Raw genomic sequence first — 18,488 nt, 5'->3', positions numbered from 1 at the left:
TATTTTACTTCACAAATCGGTACCTTTTACCTGTCCTAATGTGATTGCTGATCCCAATGGGAAGTACATAATTGTCAGTGGTAAGGTGTTCAATACAAATGTACTTCTCGTTAACATTTACGCTCCCAACTGGGTCAATAGTGATTTTTTAAAATTGGTTTTCTCTATACTCCCTGATATATTCTCCCATATGTTGATCTTAGGCGGTGACTTTAATTGTTGGCTAGACCCACACTTAGATCGAGCCTCCACTAAACCTACTACATTGTCAACCTCAGCTAGGGTTGTTCGATCCTTTATGTCTAAATTTGAAGTCTCAGATCCTTGGAGAATTAATAACCCATCTGGAAATGCATATTTTTTTTCTCACCGATTCACCACACATTTATGCGAATAGACTACTTCCTTGTAGATGACAGACTTCTACATTCCATATCTTCATGTTCATATAACCCAATCGTCGTATCTGACCACGCCCCTGTTACTACGGAAGTAGTCTTTCAAACTGTTGATAACCTGCGACCGCTTGGTGATTAAATCAACCGCTTAGTAATGAAAACTTCATCAAATTTGTCTCAGACCAAATTGACTTTTTTATTAATACAAATAGAACCCCAAATATCTCTGCGTCTACTCTCTGGGAAACTTTGAAAGCATGTCAGAGGCAAAATTATCTCCTACACCGCACACAAGAACAAACTTAAAAAGGATAGGCAATCTGTGTTACACGCTGTATTGCCCAATTAGATGACATTTACGCCGTCTCACCACCTCCAGATATTTATAAGGAGTGTTTAACTTCGCAAGCAGAACTTGATACGTTACTAACAGACCAGGTCACTGCACTGTTTGCCAAGTCTAGGAGCACTTACTATGAACAAGGGGATAAAGCCAGTAAATTATTAGCTCATAAATTACATCAATTAACATCACATCAGATTCCTAAAATTCACACATCATCTGGGATATCATTAGACCCTAGGGGTATCAATTATGAGTTCAAGAGATTCTACCAGTCTTTACACACTTCTGAAAATGAGACAGATGTATCAGAATTGGATGATTTCTTCCACACTCTTGCTGTGCCTTTGGTCAGCCAGAATTTGGTTAAAAATTAGACCAACTGATCATTGTCGAAGAATTGTCTAACGCTGTCAGTTCCCTTCAATCTGGGAGAAGTCCTGGGCCTGATGGCTACTGTACAATGAAACATTTGTAAATGGCGCTCTCCTACAGACTCTCACCCAAACTATTTGTCTTATTCTGAAAAAACAAAGACCCTCTTGACGGCGCATCATACCGTCCAATTAGTTTGTTAAATGTCGACTGTAAAATTCTAGCCAAAGTTCAGGGCAGGGCGTCTCTAAACAGTTCTCCCATCAATCTCCCCTGATCAAACAGGATTTATTAAAAACAGGCACTCATTCTTCAATCTTCGACGATTGTCATATCCCTAGATGCGGAGAAAGAATTCAACCGGGTGGAGTGGAAATACCTTTTTACACCCTAAACAAATTCGGTTTTTGGCTCCAAATTCGCTACTTGGATAAGATTTTTGTACTCATTCCCCCAAGCTTCTGTCAGGACCAATAACACTCAATCAAGGTGTTTCCCCCTGCAAGGGTTGACACGACAGGGTTGCCCTTTAAGTCCCTTGTTGTTTGCCCTCGCCATAGAACCCCTGACAATAGCACTTTGTTCCAACCCCCTCATTAAGTCAGATACGGACAGGAACACAAACTGTCTCTGTATGCAGATGATTTATTGTTATACATATCTGACCTTTGTGTTTCTGTTCCTGCTCCCCTTGCCACTTTCACATCCTTTGGTCACTTATCAGGGTATAAACTGAATCTTAGTAAAAGCGAACTGATGCCACAAAAAGTTTCCCTCTAAAATTGTTCATAATAGTTTTACTTATCTTGGTGTGCACGTCACAAACAGATATGAAAACCTTTTTCAGGCCAATTTTGTCCCCCTTTTCACCTGTACTAAGGACGATTTGGAACGCTGGTCTGTTGCACCTCTCTTTAGTCACAAGAATTAATTCTGTTAAAATGAATACCTTCCCTAAATTCCTATATCTCTTTCAGTGCCTACCGATCTCTCTTCCCAATACATTTTTTAAAAAAGTCAATGGCCTAATTTTATCTTTTATATGGGATAAAAAAAACTCCTAGGATGCGAAAACAGCTCTTGTAGAGGCCCAAATGAGACGGAGGTCTAGCGCTACCAGACTTCAGGTCCTACTACTGGGCTGCTGATCTCAGGATTGTTCAGTACTGGTTGCAGAGCAAAGAGATATCTACACCCCCAAATTTGGCTAGAGATGGGAGGCCTCCTCATCCACACCGGCATCATTGTCTTCCCTCGCTCACTCCTCCATTACAGGCCCTTATCACTCCTTTACCAAAAATGCATGTGTCAAAACAACATTGAGGATCTAGAACCAATTTAGATGCCATTTTGGGTTTCAGACCACCTTTTTTTCTGCCCCAGTGGCCTCAACCCTGACTTTTCCCCCATCTATGGTTGACAGTGCCTTCTCAATGTGGTCTAGTCTTGGTATTAAAAGGTTTAGAGATCTCTATATTAACAATACATTTACTACGTTTGAGCAGCTATCACCTAAATTTGGTCTTCCCAGGTATCATTTTTTTAGGTTCTTACATATCCGGAGTTATATCCGCAGCATATAGACTCGATTCCCTACTCTTCCTGGTGATATACAGTTCCCCTTCCTACTCTGAAAGGTACCCTGACAATGATCTATAGACAAATTTGTTCTTTACAAGCCACCTCACTAAACTAAATCCTCATGGGAGTAGGTACTGGGTGAGGAAATATCTGATGAATTATTGGTAGAGTCACTCAGTTTAAAGGCAGCTGAAAAACCTTTCAAATTTTGCAAAGGCAACTGTAAACAACTGAAATATTGAACAAGAATCCTCAACACCACATTTTGTCTCATCGTCTGAAGTTTAATAATTTTTTCACATTTCAGACTGAATTTGAACCAATTGGCCAAACAAACTAATGTTGAAGAGGTGACTGGGTTTTTGGAGACTATGCATTGAAATTACAAACACATGCAGGAAGAGAAAAAGAGTATTTCATGATCCTAATTTAATAATTCATCACATATGGAGGTTAGGTCAGTTCCTACTGTATGTAACAATGCCCTTTAGTGATCAGATGGGAAACTGCTATACCAGAGTATCACCACTGCAGTGGATCCATTGAAAATGGTGTATACTGAAGTCCTGTGTTATTCCCATTCTGATTAACAACTGTGGCATTAACTTAACATGTTCATTGTAATTAAGCCCGCTGGAGAGTAATAGAGTTACACTAATCACTGACAAGCAGTGTGGCAGACCAATTTTTTCATGTAACGGTGATAAAAAACAAAGTATTTCCATTTATTATGCTATGGATATGATTTTTAAAAACACATACCTTTGGGTTTTCACATTTTGTGGTCTTAAATAAACAAGATTTTAAGGCAGTGTGGGGCTCTCTGAAATTAATGAGGTCCCAGGATGCAGCCTATGAGATGGTGAGAATATGCACAGACAAAACACACTAACCCATCAGTAAAGAAAATATCTGTGTAGGGATCAGAAGAGATTTCTGAAAACAATGGTGAACGGAATATGGGCAGCAGTGTAGCATAGTGGTTAAGGAGCAGGACTTGTAACTGAAAGGTTGCCGGTTCAATCCCCGCTGGGACACTGCTGCTGTACCCTTGGGCAAGGTACTTAACCCACAGTTGCCTCAGTAAATATCCAGCTGTATAAATGGATAACATTGTAAAGAACTGTAACCTACGTACGTCGCTTTGGATAAAAGCGTCTGCCAAATGAATAAATGTAAATGTAAATATGTAACTTGAATGAAGACTTTTTGTTAAGTTGAAATTTTTATCTGCTACACAGGGTGGTTGCCAAGCCCCAATCAATTTTGGGGAAAACGTCTTTATTTAAACACAAACAGACAATATATTTTCACATTCCCTGGAAAAAACAGAATATTCTTCTGCCTTTGTTTTCAATAAACTTCCACTCAGGCACTTCCCATATAAAAACACACTTGCCATCAACATGTTGAAAACATGCAGAATATCGAGGGTGATGTTAAAAAGACATAGGGGACTCTGCTAAATGACACTATATTGTAATGCATAGATACAATCTCACAGATCTGTAATGTTTTGACCCTTTGTCTTGTAACCTGCTTTTTAATGTACCCCCATGCAAAAAGTAAAATGGAGTTAAAACTGAGGATGTTGGGGAATATCACCATCTTGGACTACACCTGAAACTGAAATAACCAGAGTATTCACATGTACATTTTGAAAGAGTTTTAAGTTTTTCAACCAAATTGGAACTTCATGACCATCCTGTACATCATAATCTATTTTAAACATGGCAAATACTTTGCTTCTCTGGTTTTGTATGATGCATGATTTTGACATCATGGAAAGATCACCTATCTGGACTTTACACATAAAGACCAAGACAATATGAATATATCCATGATCAAATTGAGGGGGAGGGATAGAGAAAACACAAGAATAATGTTATACCAGAGCATGAGGATGGAAAAACTGAGAAAGAGAGCTATGGTTTTTTGTTGTCAAACAGAATTAAAGGTCATGTCCACTCAGATATGTCATCTCATAATATGACATCCTGCAAAGGTGTTCCCATAAAAGAAATAAAGGCCATCATCTAGTACTAAACTGATGGATGCTGTCTGCTTCCAGTTTATTGCAAACTGCTTTTCTTTACTGAACTGATTTCAAAGCCATTCGAATTTGAATGGGCAAATTACACCACTGTATGAGAAAGGCTTGGGCTCGATTGAAAGCAGGGTAAGATGCATTCCCAAGAGGCAGAAGAAATTGATGGAATCTGCCAGTGCTGAATTTAGGTATCTGTATATGACATACACCTTATCTTAAAGAAGCTGCATTAAATAGGTGGGTATTTCTATTTGATGTGGGTAGTATCATTTCCTGTTCATTGATAAGATCATTAAATAACAGTAAGTTGCATGAAGAGATTGTGGGTTACTGACATGCTTTCAGGTCGGGTCAGGTAGGAAGCATATGGTAGGGCACACAGCCTGTGAACAGGTGATAGACTTGCTTTCTGTTGTGGATCACATGTTTATCCACTGTTATTTAGACTCTTCTTTAAATAAACATTGAGCTTTATTGCTATAAGGGGTAGCTAACACCATGATCTGAAAGCACTGTCACACTTTGAAACTGAAATGATTTATGTAATGATAGAATTTTAAGACAGGTTTTGTAAGACTTGTGAGCCTGAATGAGGCTACCAGCTAGATGCTGTCCCAAGCTAGCAGTGCACTTCATTTTATCTTAAAATTATTATTTATCTTTTTCAATTCAATTGCCTTCTGTAGAGTAAAATACTGTATTACATTGTCACAATAAAGATTGATATTTTTCATACATTTCCGAGTCAGATTTTCTAGTCTATTTGCCTGTCAAGAAGTTGCATGCCCACTCAGTTAAGTGCAGCCCATTGAGAAGAATGCAGGCAGTACAATATGGCACCCTTACAAGGCAGGTTGCCAGCTTCTGCTTTAAGATAACCTTTGTGCAATTATATAACAGCAAATATAACAAATCATTGATTTTATCTATACATTTATACAGATGAAATAATTACTCCTCCTTTTTGTGTTTGTGAAATGCATTCTTACCTGAAGAAAGAAATACGGGTATGAACAGTAGTAATATCCCCAAAACGATACCTCCAATTATTGCTCTCACTCTGTACTGGAACCTGTTGAAAATAACTTAAAGAGAATTGAACTCAATTAATTAATTAAATTATAGAATTTAACTAGCATCCACATTAACAACACAAACATTAGATGAATTTAATATGCACAGACAAAACACATTAACACATCAGTAAAGAAAATATCTGTGTAGGGATCAGAAATGATTTCTGAAAACAATGGTGAACAGAATATGTAACTTAAATGAAGATTTTTGTGTCAAGTTGAAATTCTTATTAGCTGCACAGGTGGTTGCCAAGTGCCAGTCAGTTCTGGGGAAAATGTCTTTATTTCAACACAAACATATATTTTTTTCACACTCCTTGAAATAAACTCAAACTATTTTTGTTTCTTTGTTTTCAATAGATTGAACAAGTTGAAGCCATCCAGCTGCTGCTTTGAAATTAATTCGAATTTGAATTGGCAAATTGCACCACTGTATGAGAAAGGCTTGGGCTCGACTGAAAGCTGGGTCAGATGCATTCCCAATAAGCAGAATAAATTGATGGAATCTGCCAGTGCTGACTTTCAGCATCTATATATCACATGCTCCTTATCTTAAAGACATTGCAATAAATAGGTGGGTATATCTGTTTGATGTTGGTAGTATAGTAAGAGTCTGGAACACCAAAACGTGTTTTGTTACGACAAAAAAGCAGATTCGTAGCAAAAGACAGAAAGGTTTATTTGCACAGCCGGCCGTGGGAACATCAGCGTTGAGCAGAAGTTCGACAGGTATAGCATTTAGTTCATTTTTATACAGTTAATAGCAGGCACATTTAAATATGAGTTATGATGACCAGCGGGGGTGCTGCATAGCTAAACAGATCCCTCTCTAATTGGGTATTTCCTCAGCCCTGTAACCTTATTGGCTCCGTAGGGTTCACAAGAGGTGCCGTTTGGCTCCGGTTGGATGTAGCAACATCGCTTTGTATTCAAATACATATCGCGTGTCTGCGGATCAAACGCCATGCCGTTCCACAAAACTGTCTCCTAACAGTAGTATCATTTACTGTTTTGAATCCCACACTGATAAGATGATCAAATAATAATAAGTTGCATGGTGAGATTGTAACTTGCTTTGTGAATTTGCACATAAAATACATATATAGGTCAGGTAGGAAGCATGTGGGTGGGCACACAGCCTGTGAACAGGTGATAGACTTGCTTTTGTGATTCATACGCCAAACGCTCCTCCATTGTTTGAAACGCTGAGACACCAGTAGTTGGGCTCCTGCATCCTGTGTGCAGCAACATTAGAATGCAGTTGGTTATGATGGGGGAGTCAATGTTTTTGTAGAGCTGGCGTTGCCTTCTATTGTGGACCATGTGTTTAGCCACTCTTTTTCAGGGTCTCTTTTAAATTAATGTTGAGTGTTATTGCTATAAGGGGTAGCTAATACCATAACCTGAAAGCACTGTCACACTTTAAACTTAAAATGAATTATGTAATGATAGAACTTTAAGACAGGTTTTGTAAGACCTGTGAGCCTGAATGAGGCTACCAGTTTGATGCTGACCCTAGCCAGCAGTGCACTTCAATTCCATCACCTTCTGTAGAGTAAAATAATGTATTTAATTGTCACAATAAACTTTGTTACTTTTTTATACATTTCGGAGTATGAATTTCCAGTCATTTGTCTGTCAAGTGGTTGCATGCACACTCAGTTAAGTGCAGCCCATTGAGAGGAATGCAAGCAGTACAATATGTCACCCTTACAAGGCAGGTTGCCAGCTTCTGCTTTAAGGTAAGCTTTGTACAATTATATAACGGAATGTTCCAATGGGCAAATATAACAAATCATTGATTTTATCTATGCATTTATACAGATGAAATCTTTTGTGTTTCGTGAAATCAGTTCTTACCTGGATAAAAAATTATAAGTATGAACAGTAGTAATATCCCCGCAAAGATACTTCCAGTTATTGCTTTTCCCAGTGTGTTTAGGGTCCTTTCTGTAAGAAGCCTGGTGAGAAAAACTAAAAGAGATTTGAAAGACAAGAATTAAACTTTATACAAAAACACTGAACAATGATTATACAAAGGGGGGGGGGGTCAAAAAGTTGAACATTTTTCATACAAAATGATATAGTATGATGTGTATTCAGCAGTTTTGTTCTTATTATACACATTTGTACAGAGATTGATCAACATTTCAGACAGACAGCATGACTGACAGAGAGGGCGATTGACCAGAAGAACACCCAGAGCAGGGTGTTACTGGTACACAAGCTAGAGCGTACACCATGTTTTTCTGGTGTTCAGTAATGAGTTTATACCTGTCCTCATGTGGAATATCATAAATCACATTAAATTACAATAATTTTTCGAGGGTCCACATTAATAACATAAATAATACTTTTTCTTTAGTGGATACTGCTAGTAATTTCTGCTTGAGTTGTTGATGAGTTGTTTTCAAAGAGTATCTGTTGTCTTCCTTCAGGGGAATGCAATTAAAACTAATGCCTTGCAGAATACTTAATCTGCTGTTAATTAGGTTTCAGAAATTAAATCTGAAATCATTTATTCTTAAATTAAATAAAACAAAAATTCATTCCCATGAAGAGTATACCATGCCATTCCTGACCTTCCCCTGTAGCACCAGGGAATCTTGGAAACTTGTCATACTTGAGCATGAAAGTTGCATGCCATTGTCCCCCTCCATCACTGAATGCCTTTAAACATTGCATTATTTAACAATTTGCAGCAGCATCAACAACAATTTTGGTTAAACCTCAGTAAATTATAAAATATTTGCTACAGATTTTGTAACGGCCTACAAAATTTTTAAATCATATTATGATTCATAATGATATCAGACACATTCATCTTCACTTTCTGCATAGCTTGTTCTTGGTTAATTAGGGGTGTGAATAATATAGGGCACTGTGTATGTGGAATGCAACCTATTGTAACCTATAGCTGTTATTTATGAAGTGCCTATCAAAAACAAACACATGCACTTCCGCCCTGCAGCGCTCTTGTATTGGGCTGTTAATGTTATACTGTTAGCTTACCTGCCTGTGGAGTGAACATAAAACTGAAAACACTTTCAGTGTCTGTGTTGATGCTTTGCAGGAAAATGTGTGTGTTGTGAAAATTACAAAAGATACATTTGTATATCTGGGTAGCTGATAAATAATCAACTCTTATATACCATTAAATGCAATCACCACTCTGCCAGTTTGTCTCAGTGTATTTGTCTGTTTCAATAATGCCTGTTTGCATCTGCTTATCCTGGTTTTCAACTTCTTGCCTGTTTTCTTTGGATTTTGAACTGGCCCAGTGTTTTTGGTTTCCTGCCTGTGTATTTTCTGGTTTTGACTGTTTACTACTACTGATTTTGGATTTGTCACATAAACACCTGGTGTGGCGCCTGGGTCCTTCCACCTGAAAGCCTGACATATATATTAAATTTGCAAACCTGACATCAATGAATCCAGAATTTGAAACCGAAAGAACTCCTCCCAACATGAACCTTTTACCTTCAAATTTCGGCAAAATTCTTCTATATTATACAATCATTTCCTGATATTGTGATGAAGCTAATTTGAAGTAAAAACAGAGCTACGCCAATTCTAATAAAATAATGAAAACAACAGAGATGAATATTTTCGAATTGCAGTCCATATTGGGAGAACTGAATTGATGTTCTGCACATAAGAATGTAAAGAATTAACTTTAAAAAAACTGGGATACTAACTTGCAGATTACTTAGCCTTACTACCACAACAAATAGCTATAAACTATACAAGACCTATCACCTTTGATTATTAACTATAGTTCATGAAGTAAGTTAACAGATACAAATAACTTGTTCTTCATTTCAAACCATGGAGTATGGTCAACAAAAGCCCAATGTATGCTTTTAATTATGAAAAGCTTTATATTTATACACAGAGTGCATGCTTACCAGAATTGACTCCTGCTACCATGAACAGAAATGCAGCTGGGACACTCATGTTCTTAAATATCTTGCGAAATGTCTCTATAACAGAACAAGAGGCACTTTCAATAGACAGCTCATTTCTGTGATAACAGGTGATTCAGGTTCAGATTACATCAACATTTCTGATGAAATTTTGAGCTGCAATGATAGTTAGAAATCCTGGTAGCTGAACTTTACCATTTCTGCTCAAAAGGAAGTTCCCTGTTAAAAGCCATGATCTTAACTAGCTGCTTATCAAGAACAAAAAATTATTTCCTAAATTAGCTAAACATAAATTTGAGTTTCATCATCAGGAGACAGCCTACTCAGTTAATTCACTGGGGCTCAATTTGTCAGTCATGTTCTTGTCTAGAGATACATCAAAACAATGAGACAATTTAATAATGAAACATAGTTTAAAATCTTCCCATTACAGTTTGGTGCAATGTTTCATGCCATTTCCAAATAAAGACATCCATAATATAACATCTATGTTGGTCAAGATTTTTGACAGCAGTCAGACACATTCAAGTGTTCTCACTGTGAGATGAATGAGTGAATGCTTTCAAAAAATCTGATGTCGATACAAGAGGTAGCATGAGCAACCCAGGTAAGATATAGTGAAGAATAAAAGCTGTTTGCTTGCCATTTTCTGATACTATAATGAACCAATTATTTATTTTCATTGAATCTTTTGCTTTGAGTTTGTTTTTATGGGTGAATTCAGTGATTAATGAAAAATTCATTTGAGATCACAACATTTAAGATCCATGGAAACATATAATTCCATCCTTCATGTAAAAAAAAATATATTTTTTGTGATCAGGTTAATAAATTAGTTTTAGCTGCGTCTTTATTTCCACCTCAGACACAATTAACTCCATTTCATTCAGATAGACATGTTTTTTTCTCCTTGGTTGCTCCAGCTTAACCACAAAAAGAGCCTGAAGGTTTTCAGATTTTTTTTTTTTTTTACCAAATATTGTTGGTTACATGCACTGTTTTATGCTAAACTTACACAATGAAAAATAAAACATACCTGAAAAGGACTTCAAATATGGAGCCACTTTGAAAACAACTGGGACCCTCATGAAACTGATAATACTGCAAGTGACAGCCTCCATTAAAAAACCTGCAAACAATAAAATGACATCACAACACAGAACGTGGCAAATGTGTAGTTTCATGTCAGATTGTCAGTGTCATGAACATGTTAACAACATGACATTTTTAAAAGCTTACTACTCAATTCAATGAGATTTAAGATGAGGATTGATGATTTTTAGGATTGAGACAGTGTGTATACTATACATTCATCTTTTCAAAGATAATGACTTCCAACAGAACAACATATAAGGTTATTAAAACAAACTGTAATGAATTAAGCTAATTTTCTCCTGTGGACAGTTGTTGCATTAAAACTGTGTGCATGGGCGACCGTGTTGAAATCAGAGAGGACAAACTTACCTTCAATTAGGCCCCATAAAGTGAATGCAATGGACATCATGATGCATGGGACAATAACTTGAAGGCAGCATAGCAACAGAGCTCTGTTGCTTTCATCTGAGAAATATAAATATTCTGTATTCAGTTATATACCCTTGTATACAGTATTGTCTGAGTGATGGAACTATTTTTTCACAGTCAACTACGATAACAGCTTGGAGATTTTTTTCCTGTGAAATTCATAAACATAAAAAATTATATTTTTAACTATAGTCTGGTATTTCACATTGTCACATGCTTATCCAAACACAGGTGGCTTGCTGGATGACCTTAGTGTAGAACACCGTTTCATTTAAAATAATCATTTTAAAACATTTTACAGGGGAACAAAACAAATATTTTATAACTGATAGAACATACACTTACAGTCACACTGCACAGCACATAAATAGGAGTGTTTATTATCAGTTTTTATTTTATCATTTATTATCAAAGTAAAATCATGCTTAATTGCTAGCTAACAGGAGACCATACAGGTCTGAGGCACATTCTACAGTCAAATGACTAGCAGGTAGTAAAGTAAAAGTGAAAGGCAGTAAAGTCAAAACAAATGAAAAGATGAATTAAAAGCACATTTACCTTCCTTGATTATACACAGAAGAGCTGGAACACCCATTGAAACTGAAACAAATGCAGCAGTAATGGACAAACCCAGCACAGACTTATGTAAGGATGAAAAACCTGTAAGATACAGACTTCTCTTTAGCAAATTCTGCAGGAAGAACAATTGTGGCACCATTGCTTGAATATTTGCTCCTCATTATACCTCCTCTGTAATATGGGTATGTCCAGAGAGTACCATGCATTTTATGGTTCTTTGCCTGGTCTGGGTTTTTATGATTCCTGTCATCACTCAGGGCCAGACCAAGGGCAGATAAGATCAGTCAACAAATACACACACATAGCAGGCAAGAGGGTGAATGGCCTACCACCATAAATACCCCAAATCAGTGACCTCAGGTCACATACCTAGTTAAGATAAGCACCCATTGCTTTAAGAATTGCAAGAAGTTACCTAGAACCCAATCAGATACTTTAAAATCTCAAACTAATGATTGCCTGTTTGGATTCACATTTGATTTTGCCAGGTAAAAGTGGAAGTAGGGTGTGGTACGCCCGCTTTGTTTATTGGTAAGCATTAATCTGCCCCTCAGATGTAGAATCCTTGGCTAAATGGTGGCCACAGTCATGTTTGGTTTAATCTGAAAGAGGTTCAGGTACCAAATACTTTTAAAGAACACTGCATTTTCACTGCACTTTTCATTTTCATCTTAAAGCTTCTTCTGCATTTTCAGCCAATCTTAAAGCTACTTCTCAAAAACATTAACATCCAGATAGGCCACAACTGCAGAGCGTTGCTGCCTTCTTAAGTCAGGCCTAGAGCAGGCCTCAGTTTTTCAACTTTTCAACAGAACAGTTGCTCAGTTTTTGCCACTCATTTTTTTTTGCCTACACTCAGCCTTGATGTTCAGCCAGCTCACACAGATGCTCAGTCATCCAGTCCGTGGCTCCAGTTTCTCCTGCAACTTTTTGGATTTTTCCTTTTGGAGTTTTGCTGCTATTGTGAGTGGTTCCTGTGTTCTTTCTTGGGAGAGGTAAACAATTGGCTTGGGTAATTTTCTTTTCACGCATTCATTCATCCATTCCGTGATCCATCCATGTTCTTGTTTTGTTAATGTCATTATGTAATTTAGTGTCTGTTATGGTAGCACACCAGGTCTGTAGCCCAGACTCTGAATTCTGTCGTTGTCTTAGTGTAACTTCTCAATAAACCTTTTCAATTCATTCCAGTTGTGATTGTATAATTCTGACAAAGGTTGATCCACCAGACTGCTAATTTCCTATCAACGAATTTGGCGATTTAATTGATAATTAATATCTATAATAATAATTTTTAAATTATTTTACAAGTTGGTTAAGTGAGGAGTTTTAGTAATTGGCGTCATTTGTGTTCGTTATTCAGGGTGCCGGACGATAAGCAAGGGAATTCATTTCTAAAACCGCTGGGTTCAGACCATTGAATTTTTATTAAATTCTCACTTCCCCAACATGTATCTCAAAGACCATAAATAGCTATAATCCAGGACTAAATCATAAATGAAAAGAATAAAAAATTAAGCTGCAGTTTAAAAGGCTATTATGACATCTCTTTTTTAACGCCTTTCCCAACTAACAGACACTGCCAATCACACACTGAACTCACATCACTGCATCAGTCTCACATGCCACTTACCCAGTTCCTTTATCCATGCTGTTGCATTGACTGATTCTGTTATTGTATGGACTTTGCACATGAATTCCCCCCTGTCTTCAGTTCTCACATTTCTCAGCTTCATAGAGAAGTTGCCTTTGGGGATCTCCTCAGTGAAGAACTCGGCACGTCCACTGTACCTCTCATGCTGGGACTCAAGTTTGTTCTCCCCCTCAAGGAACAGCAGCACCAGGATTTCTTGGTCAGTCTTTATCCACTCAACCACTAATTCTTCAGCAGGAACATGGGTGTCCACAGAACAGTTAAGAATCACATCCTCACCCACATACACAAAAACAGGCTCATCTGTACCCATCACTACCAGCCATTCTGCAAAATACATCAGAGAGTTCAGAACAGAGCTTCTTGCAAATAAAGAGCAGTGTATGACAGCTCTAAAGAGGGATAAGACATAAATGGAGCAATGCCTTTGTTACAGTTTTGCCCACTTTTACAGTGAGCTGCATGATCTTTTACAGCAAATCCTGAGACTGTTCTTTTCAGGAGAGGTACATGAGCAAAATGGCAAAATTTTTCTTTTTTTCATTACTTACATAGCCAAAATAACACATGTGTATGCTCACTTACCCATGACTAAATCTGCATATGCTTCCCTTGACTCCTGGCTTGTGTGAACGACACACTTGTACTTCCCTCGGTCTTGCTGAGTCACATTTACAAGCAGCAAAGAGAAATTGCCTTTGGGGATTTCCTCAGCAAAAAACTCAGCTCTTCCACTGTATCTTTCATCCTGTGACTCTGGCCTGATCTCTCCATCTTGGAACAGGTGCACCATGGTCTCAGAGTCTGTCCTTTTCCACTCCACCTCCAGCTCCTGCAGGGGTAGTGGGGTGTCCACAGAACATGGCAGCATCACAGAGTCTCCACGCTGAACAATTAGAGGCTCAGCCGGGCCGTGCACTGAAAAACCTGGAGCAAACCAAGCAACACTTCAGCAAAAATGATACCAGCACAGAAAGTACAAATAAATGCTTTGGTACCGTTTTAAATAGTCTACAAATAATATACACCTCTACCAACATAGTAAAATGTAATCTTAATGTCATAATTTAAATCACACGTTTTTAAATATTTTAAGAATAAAAAAACAGAGTTAGTCCAAATTAAACTAAATACGTAACGTAATGTATTTCCTGTACAATACAACAGCACTTCCTGATTGGACAGATGATTCTGGGCTGTACAATGAGTACTTAAGACTTTCGTCGCCTTAAATATCGAATAAAAACATATGGTGTTTATGTTAAAATGTATCATATTAAGGTATTTAGTTTACGGTAGAAACACGGGTCACTGAGCATACCGTCAATTCTGGCGCCGAACAGCATCAATAGGAGCGTACAGAAAATTCGGATTTTCATCTTTGCAACATTACGAATTTGTCCTATGCCTGTTGAAATTAGTGAAACAAAGAGAAATTAACCACAATTGAATTCGGAAAGGTCTAAAGCCGCCCGCATTAACAATGCACGTTAAAATGGCACTCGTTTAACTTTTACTTCGTTGGCAGCAAAATGCGGGCGACAGGAGTTTTATAATTGCGGGTATTCATTGGCAGCACATATGTCAATTACCAAGTCGCCAATCAATTGGCTTTAGGAGAGGAGGGGATAACTATGCAAGTTCTGCTTACCGGGATGAAGGCAGGTGATCTGCTCCCGTGGGAGCAGCATTCATTTCCAGTGAGCCGGGATGAAATGAATTCCATTACCGGGAAAGGACGCAGTAAATTCTTTGCACTAAAAAGTTATACCGCTGTGGAAACATTACTCGTTTCCGCATTGAACTGGCTATATTTGTTTTGTCTCTTGGGTTAAAACTACGACTTGACTAGAGGAACTGAAATAAGTGTAGCACCTAAACTGGAGCTTTTGCAACCTGATGGTAGCCTATAAATCGTCTCATTCATTTACTGCCCGAATTGTTTTGAGTGTCAATAGGCTGCTTACATGGTTGTCTTCCATAGTGTGGCATTTCCCGTGGGTAAACTTTGCTGATGGCGAGATGGCTTGGAAATGTAATTTCATGTTTCATCTGACTTGGACCCGCATTAAGCTGAGCCACGAACCTGTAAAGTAGGCTATGTTGATGGCAATGTTAACTTGCGGAGATGCACTTCTGTTTAACGTGGCTGGCAATTCTAATGTTTTGTTTTTCTTTAAAGGAACCGTGCCAGTCACTGTTTTCAGGGTTATTTGTTTTGGCGAACTGCATTTTAAAACCTGTCCTTTGTCTGAAGCTTCCCCGACGAAAAGACGTGGGCTACTTAGCTGTGCTAGCTGGCTAACCTGTACGGGAGCCGGGGTCTGCTTTGGGGCGGTTTTTCCTGTCCTGGCCGCTCGGTGTCTGGGTGCATGGCTACACGATGTGCACCATTGGGTGGTGATATTTGAGTGCTATTTTCACTTCGCGGATGCGACTGCAATGTAAGGACGATCGGGTGGCGTGTGCATGTGGTGCGTTCTTCCCTGACTGAACATGCATTTTTGTTTAGTTTAATATTTTGAATAGGGATTGTGTGTTTTGATTGCGGTAAAAATAAAAAGTCAGACTGAGGGCGTAGGTTAATTGTTTCGACCGACCCCTAGCTACGTTTCTCGCCGCGATATTTATTTTGAATGAACAAAGACACATTAGAGTTACAGAAAACTTTATTCGCTGTGCAGTATCCTTGTGTAAGTGTACAAACAGAAAAATTACGCCCTCTGTTCGAGTCCCAAAGTATAGGAACTAGGCGATCGCCGGCTGTCTTGCTTTATTTCCTATCGTCGTCACAGCCGCGGTATTTAAAAATGGTCTCACGCAATGAGGTGTGCTGAAACAGTATAATCCGCATTTCTCTCCGTTCCGCCCTTCTGTCTCCGTAAATTTCCCCTTGGATCTGTCTTGCATCTCCATACAGCCTATAATAGGCTTTGTAAGGGCCCACTACAGGTCCTCGCCCCCTCTGAAATGAGCCATCGGCACCGCCCCTGGTCACTACACTTTCATTTAAAGATTGACTGCCTTTATTTGATATTAGAACATTTCTCACTGTCAGCAATCAGCAGCCTACTCTAATACGGAAAAGAGCGTTGGACATTCTTGTAAAAATTCATAAATGCTGGGGGGGTTTCTTTCAAAATCATTGAATTTCAACCAGTTTTCCCCTTTTTGAGAACTGTAGCTTCCTTGTAACAGTTGCTTGTTATCTTGTGGTTTGTGCACACACAGACACTGTTTTCATCACAGGTTGTTCTATGAATTACAAATGTCAATGTTACAAATTACAAAAAAGCGCCACTAGTTGTGTCTGTCTCATAACATTACACGTTTGACCTAGCTATATGACATGTTTGTTACCTGAAGAGTATTAAGTTTCACCGGAAGAGATAGTTTGTCGGGGACGGGATTTGAATAATTTGTGCAACTTTGGCTAAGTGAGAGACTGCTGGTCAGGTGTCTAGCCAAGAACTCAAAATCCAGGATTTAAAAATTGTATGATGCCACACAAATTTACACAAGAAGCATATAGGCTGTAGGGCTGGGCGGTATGGCCTCAAATTTATATCATGGTATAATGTGAAGCATATAATAACATATAGTCATTTGTTTTCCTTAGCTTTCCTTTTTTGGTCAATGTCGAAGGGTTAATGTGGTGTAGAGGTTGTAGGGTACAACAATTAACCAGGAAAAGATGTAGAGTGCCCAAGTGATGATGTTTTATTAACTCAGAATTAATTCAGAATAAAACTACTGACACAAAACACAAACCAAACAAAAAGACATACAAGGATATTTACTAGACAAAACAACCTGTCACTGCGATCACATTTCTCCAGTTCCACAAATTCCCTTGTATTATAGTGACAGTGGAAACCATTCTTCCCCATTACTAACCATGAAATGCACAATGCACTGGCACCTTGGCCAGGCTTTCCAAGAGCATCAGTGTCCACCAAGTTAAACACACTCACGTAGGCCTATATTTTTACACTGCTTACATGTCTCAATAGGAAATACATTGCAAGTTTGAGCTGCTGAAGAGAGAGAAACATTCTGCACAGATGTTGTTGTGATTCATCTAAACACAGATAGCATGCATTCGCACGAGTGTTAATCGTAACCGTAACCTCCACAACTCAAATGAAGGCTGTTAATTTAACAGGTGACTAAACATGGTCATCAACCAGTATCATGTTGTCCATAACTTTTTAGCACAACTAACATTGCTTTTGTTGCTCAAAAAACTTTATTTGTGCAACATAGGCTACTTTTTTTTCCAATAAGCAGTCTTGAAAAACAGAACATGTGAGTGTGTGTTATGAAGGAGGGAATGATGCTGAACTGAATAGAACACAGGACACTTGGCACCAGTCTGAGACAGAGCTGCCCCAACAGGTTACTGGCAACAGGCCCTGATCCCTGAATGCCTGGTGAACCGGTTGTGTCACTTGGGGATTGTTAGCTGCCTACCTTGAAGCAGTGCCTTTTACTTGGTTTTGGTTTTCAGTCTTTTCTTTTGTTTCTATCTCCTTTACACATTCACATGCACACGTACACCACACGTTGTTAGGATGTATATCTAGCATAGGAGAGGCCAGGTTAGGTGGCCATGCTGGGTGTAGTTCATAACACAGTTAAGGTCACATAAGTTGTAGCTTTAAATATGTGTGTATCATTTTACAACTGCCACAGAATAGTTTTACCAATGGTGTTATTATTTATTTATTTGGTTTTGTTTGGTACATTATTACTTACAGCAACTTTCAAGGTCACAATGCCAATACAATTTATTGCATGTGATAAGAGCAGCAAAACAATGCTAAAATTCAACAGAAAACTATATCACCCTTTTAACATTTGTATCCAGTTGTGCTCAAAATGATCATAAAAGGAAACATTTTATCTTTGATAGTATGGACATATTGGCTAACAACAAAAGAAAACATGACATATTTACATTTATTCATTTAGCAGACGCT

The 18,488-nt window shown here is 38.2% G+C and overlaps 1 protein-coding gene across 1 annotated transcript; it reads right to left on the bottom strand.

Annotated features, from left to right (window-relative positions):
- Positions 1-13,456: 13,456 nt before the first annotated feature.
- LOC118778421 (butyrophilin-like protein 2) lies at positions 13,457-14,885 on the bottom strand. Its single transcript, XM_036529949.1, has 3 exons — positions 14,828-14,885; positions 14,092-14,433; positions 13,457-13,833 (listed from the first exon to the last, which is right to left on the bottom strand). Exons 1-3 carry the CDS (start codon positions 14,883-14,885, stop codon positions 13,457-13,459), a joined length of 777 nt encoding a protein of 258 aa, XP_036385842.1.
- Between the last annotated feature and the right edge of the window lie 3,603 nt (positions 14,886-18,488).

This window comes from Megalops cyprinoides, chromosome 5 (genome assembly GCF_013368585.1).
Source record: "Megalops cyprinoides isolate fMegCyp1 chromosome 5, fMegCyp1.pri, whole genome shotgun sequence".
Classification (NCBI taxonomy): Eukaryota; Metazoa; Chordata; class Actinopteri; order Elopiformes; family Megalopidae; genus Megalops; species Megalops cyprinoides.
Note: the sequence above shows the minus strand (reverse complement) of the source record. Positions and strands in the feature narration are given on the sequence as shown.

Bases quoted from the DNA above. Each gene is read 5' to 3' on its own strand.
- LOC118778421 (XM_036529949.1), bottom strand. From the start codon at position 14,885: ATGAAAATCCGAATTTTCTGTACGCTCCTATTGATGCTGTTCGGCGCC. The intron at 14,434-14,827 runs GTATGCTCAGTG...GGTTTGCTCCAG, and splicing joins GTTCGGCGCCAGAATTGACG to GTTTTTCAGTGCACGGCCCG. The intron at 13,834-14,091 runs GTAAGTGAGCAT...TGTATTTTGCAG, and splicing joins ATATGCAGATTTAGTCATGG to AATGGCTGGTAGTGATGGGT.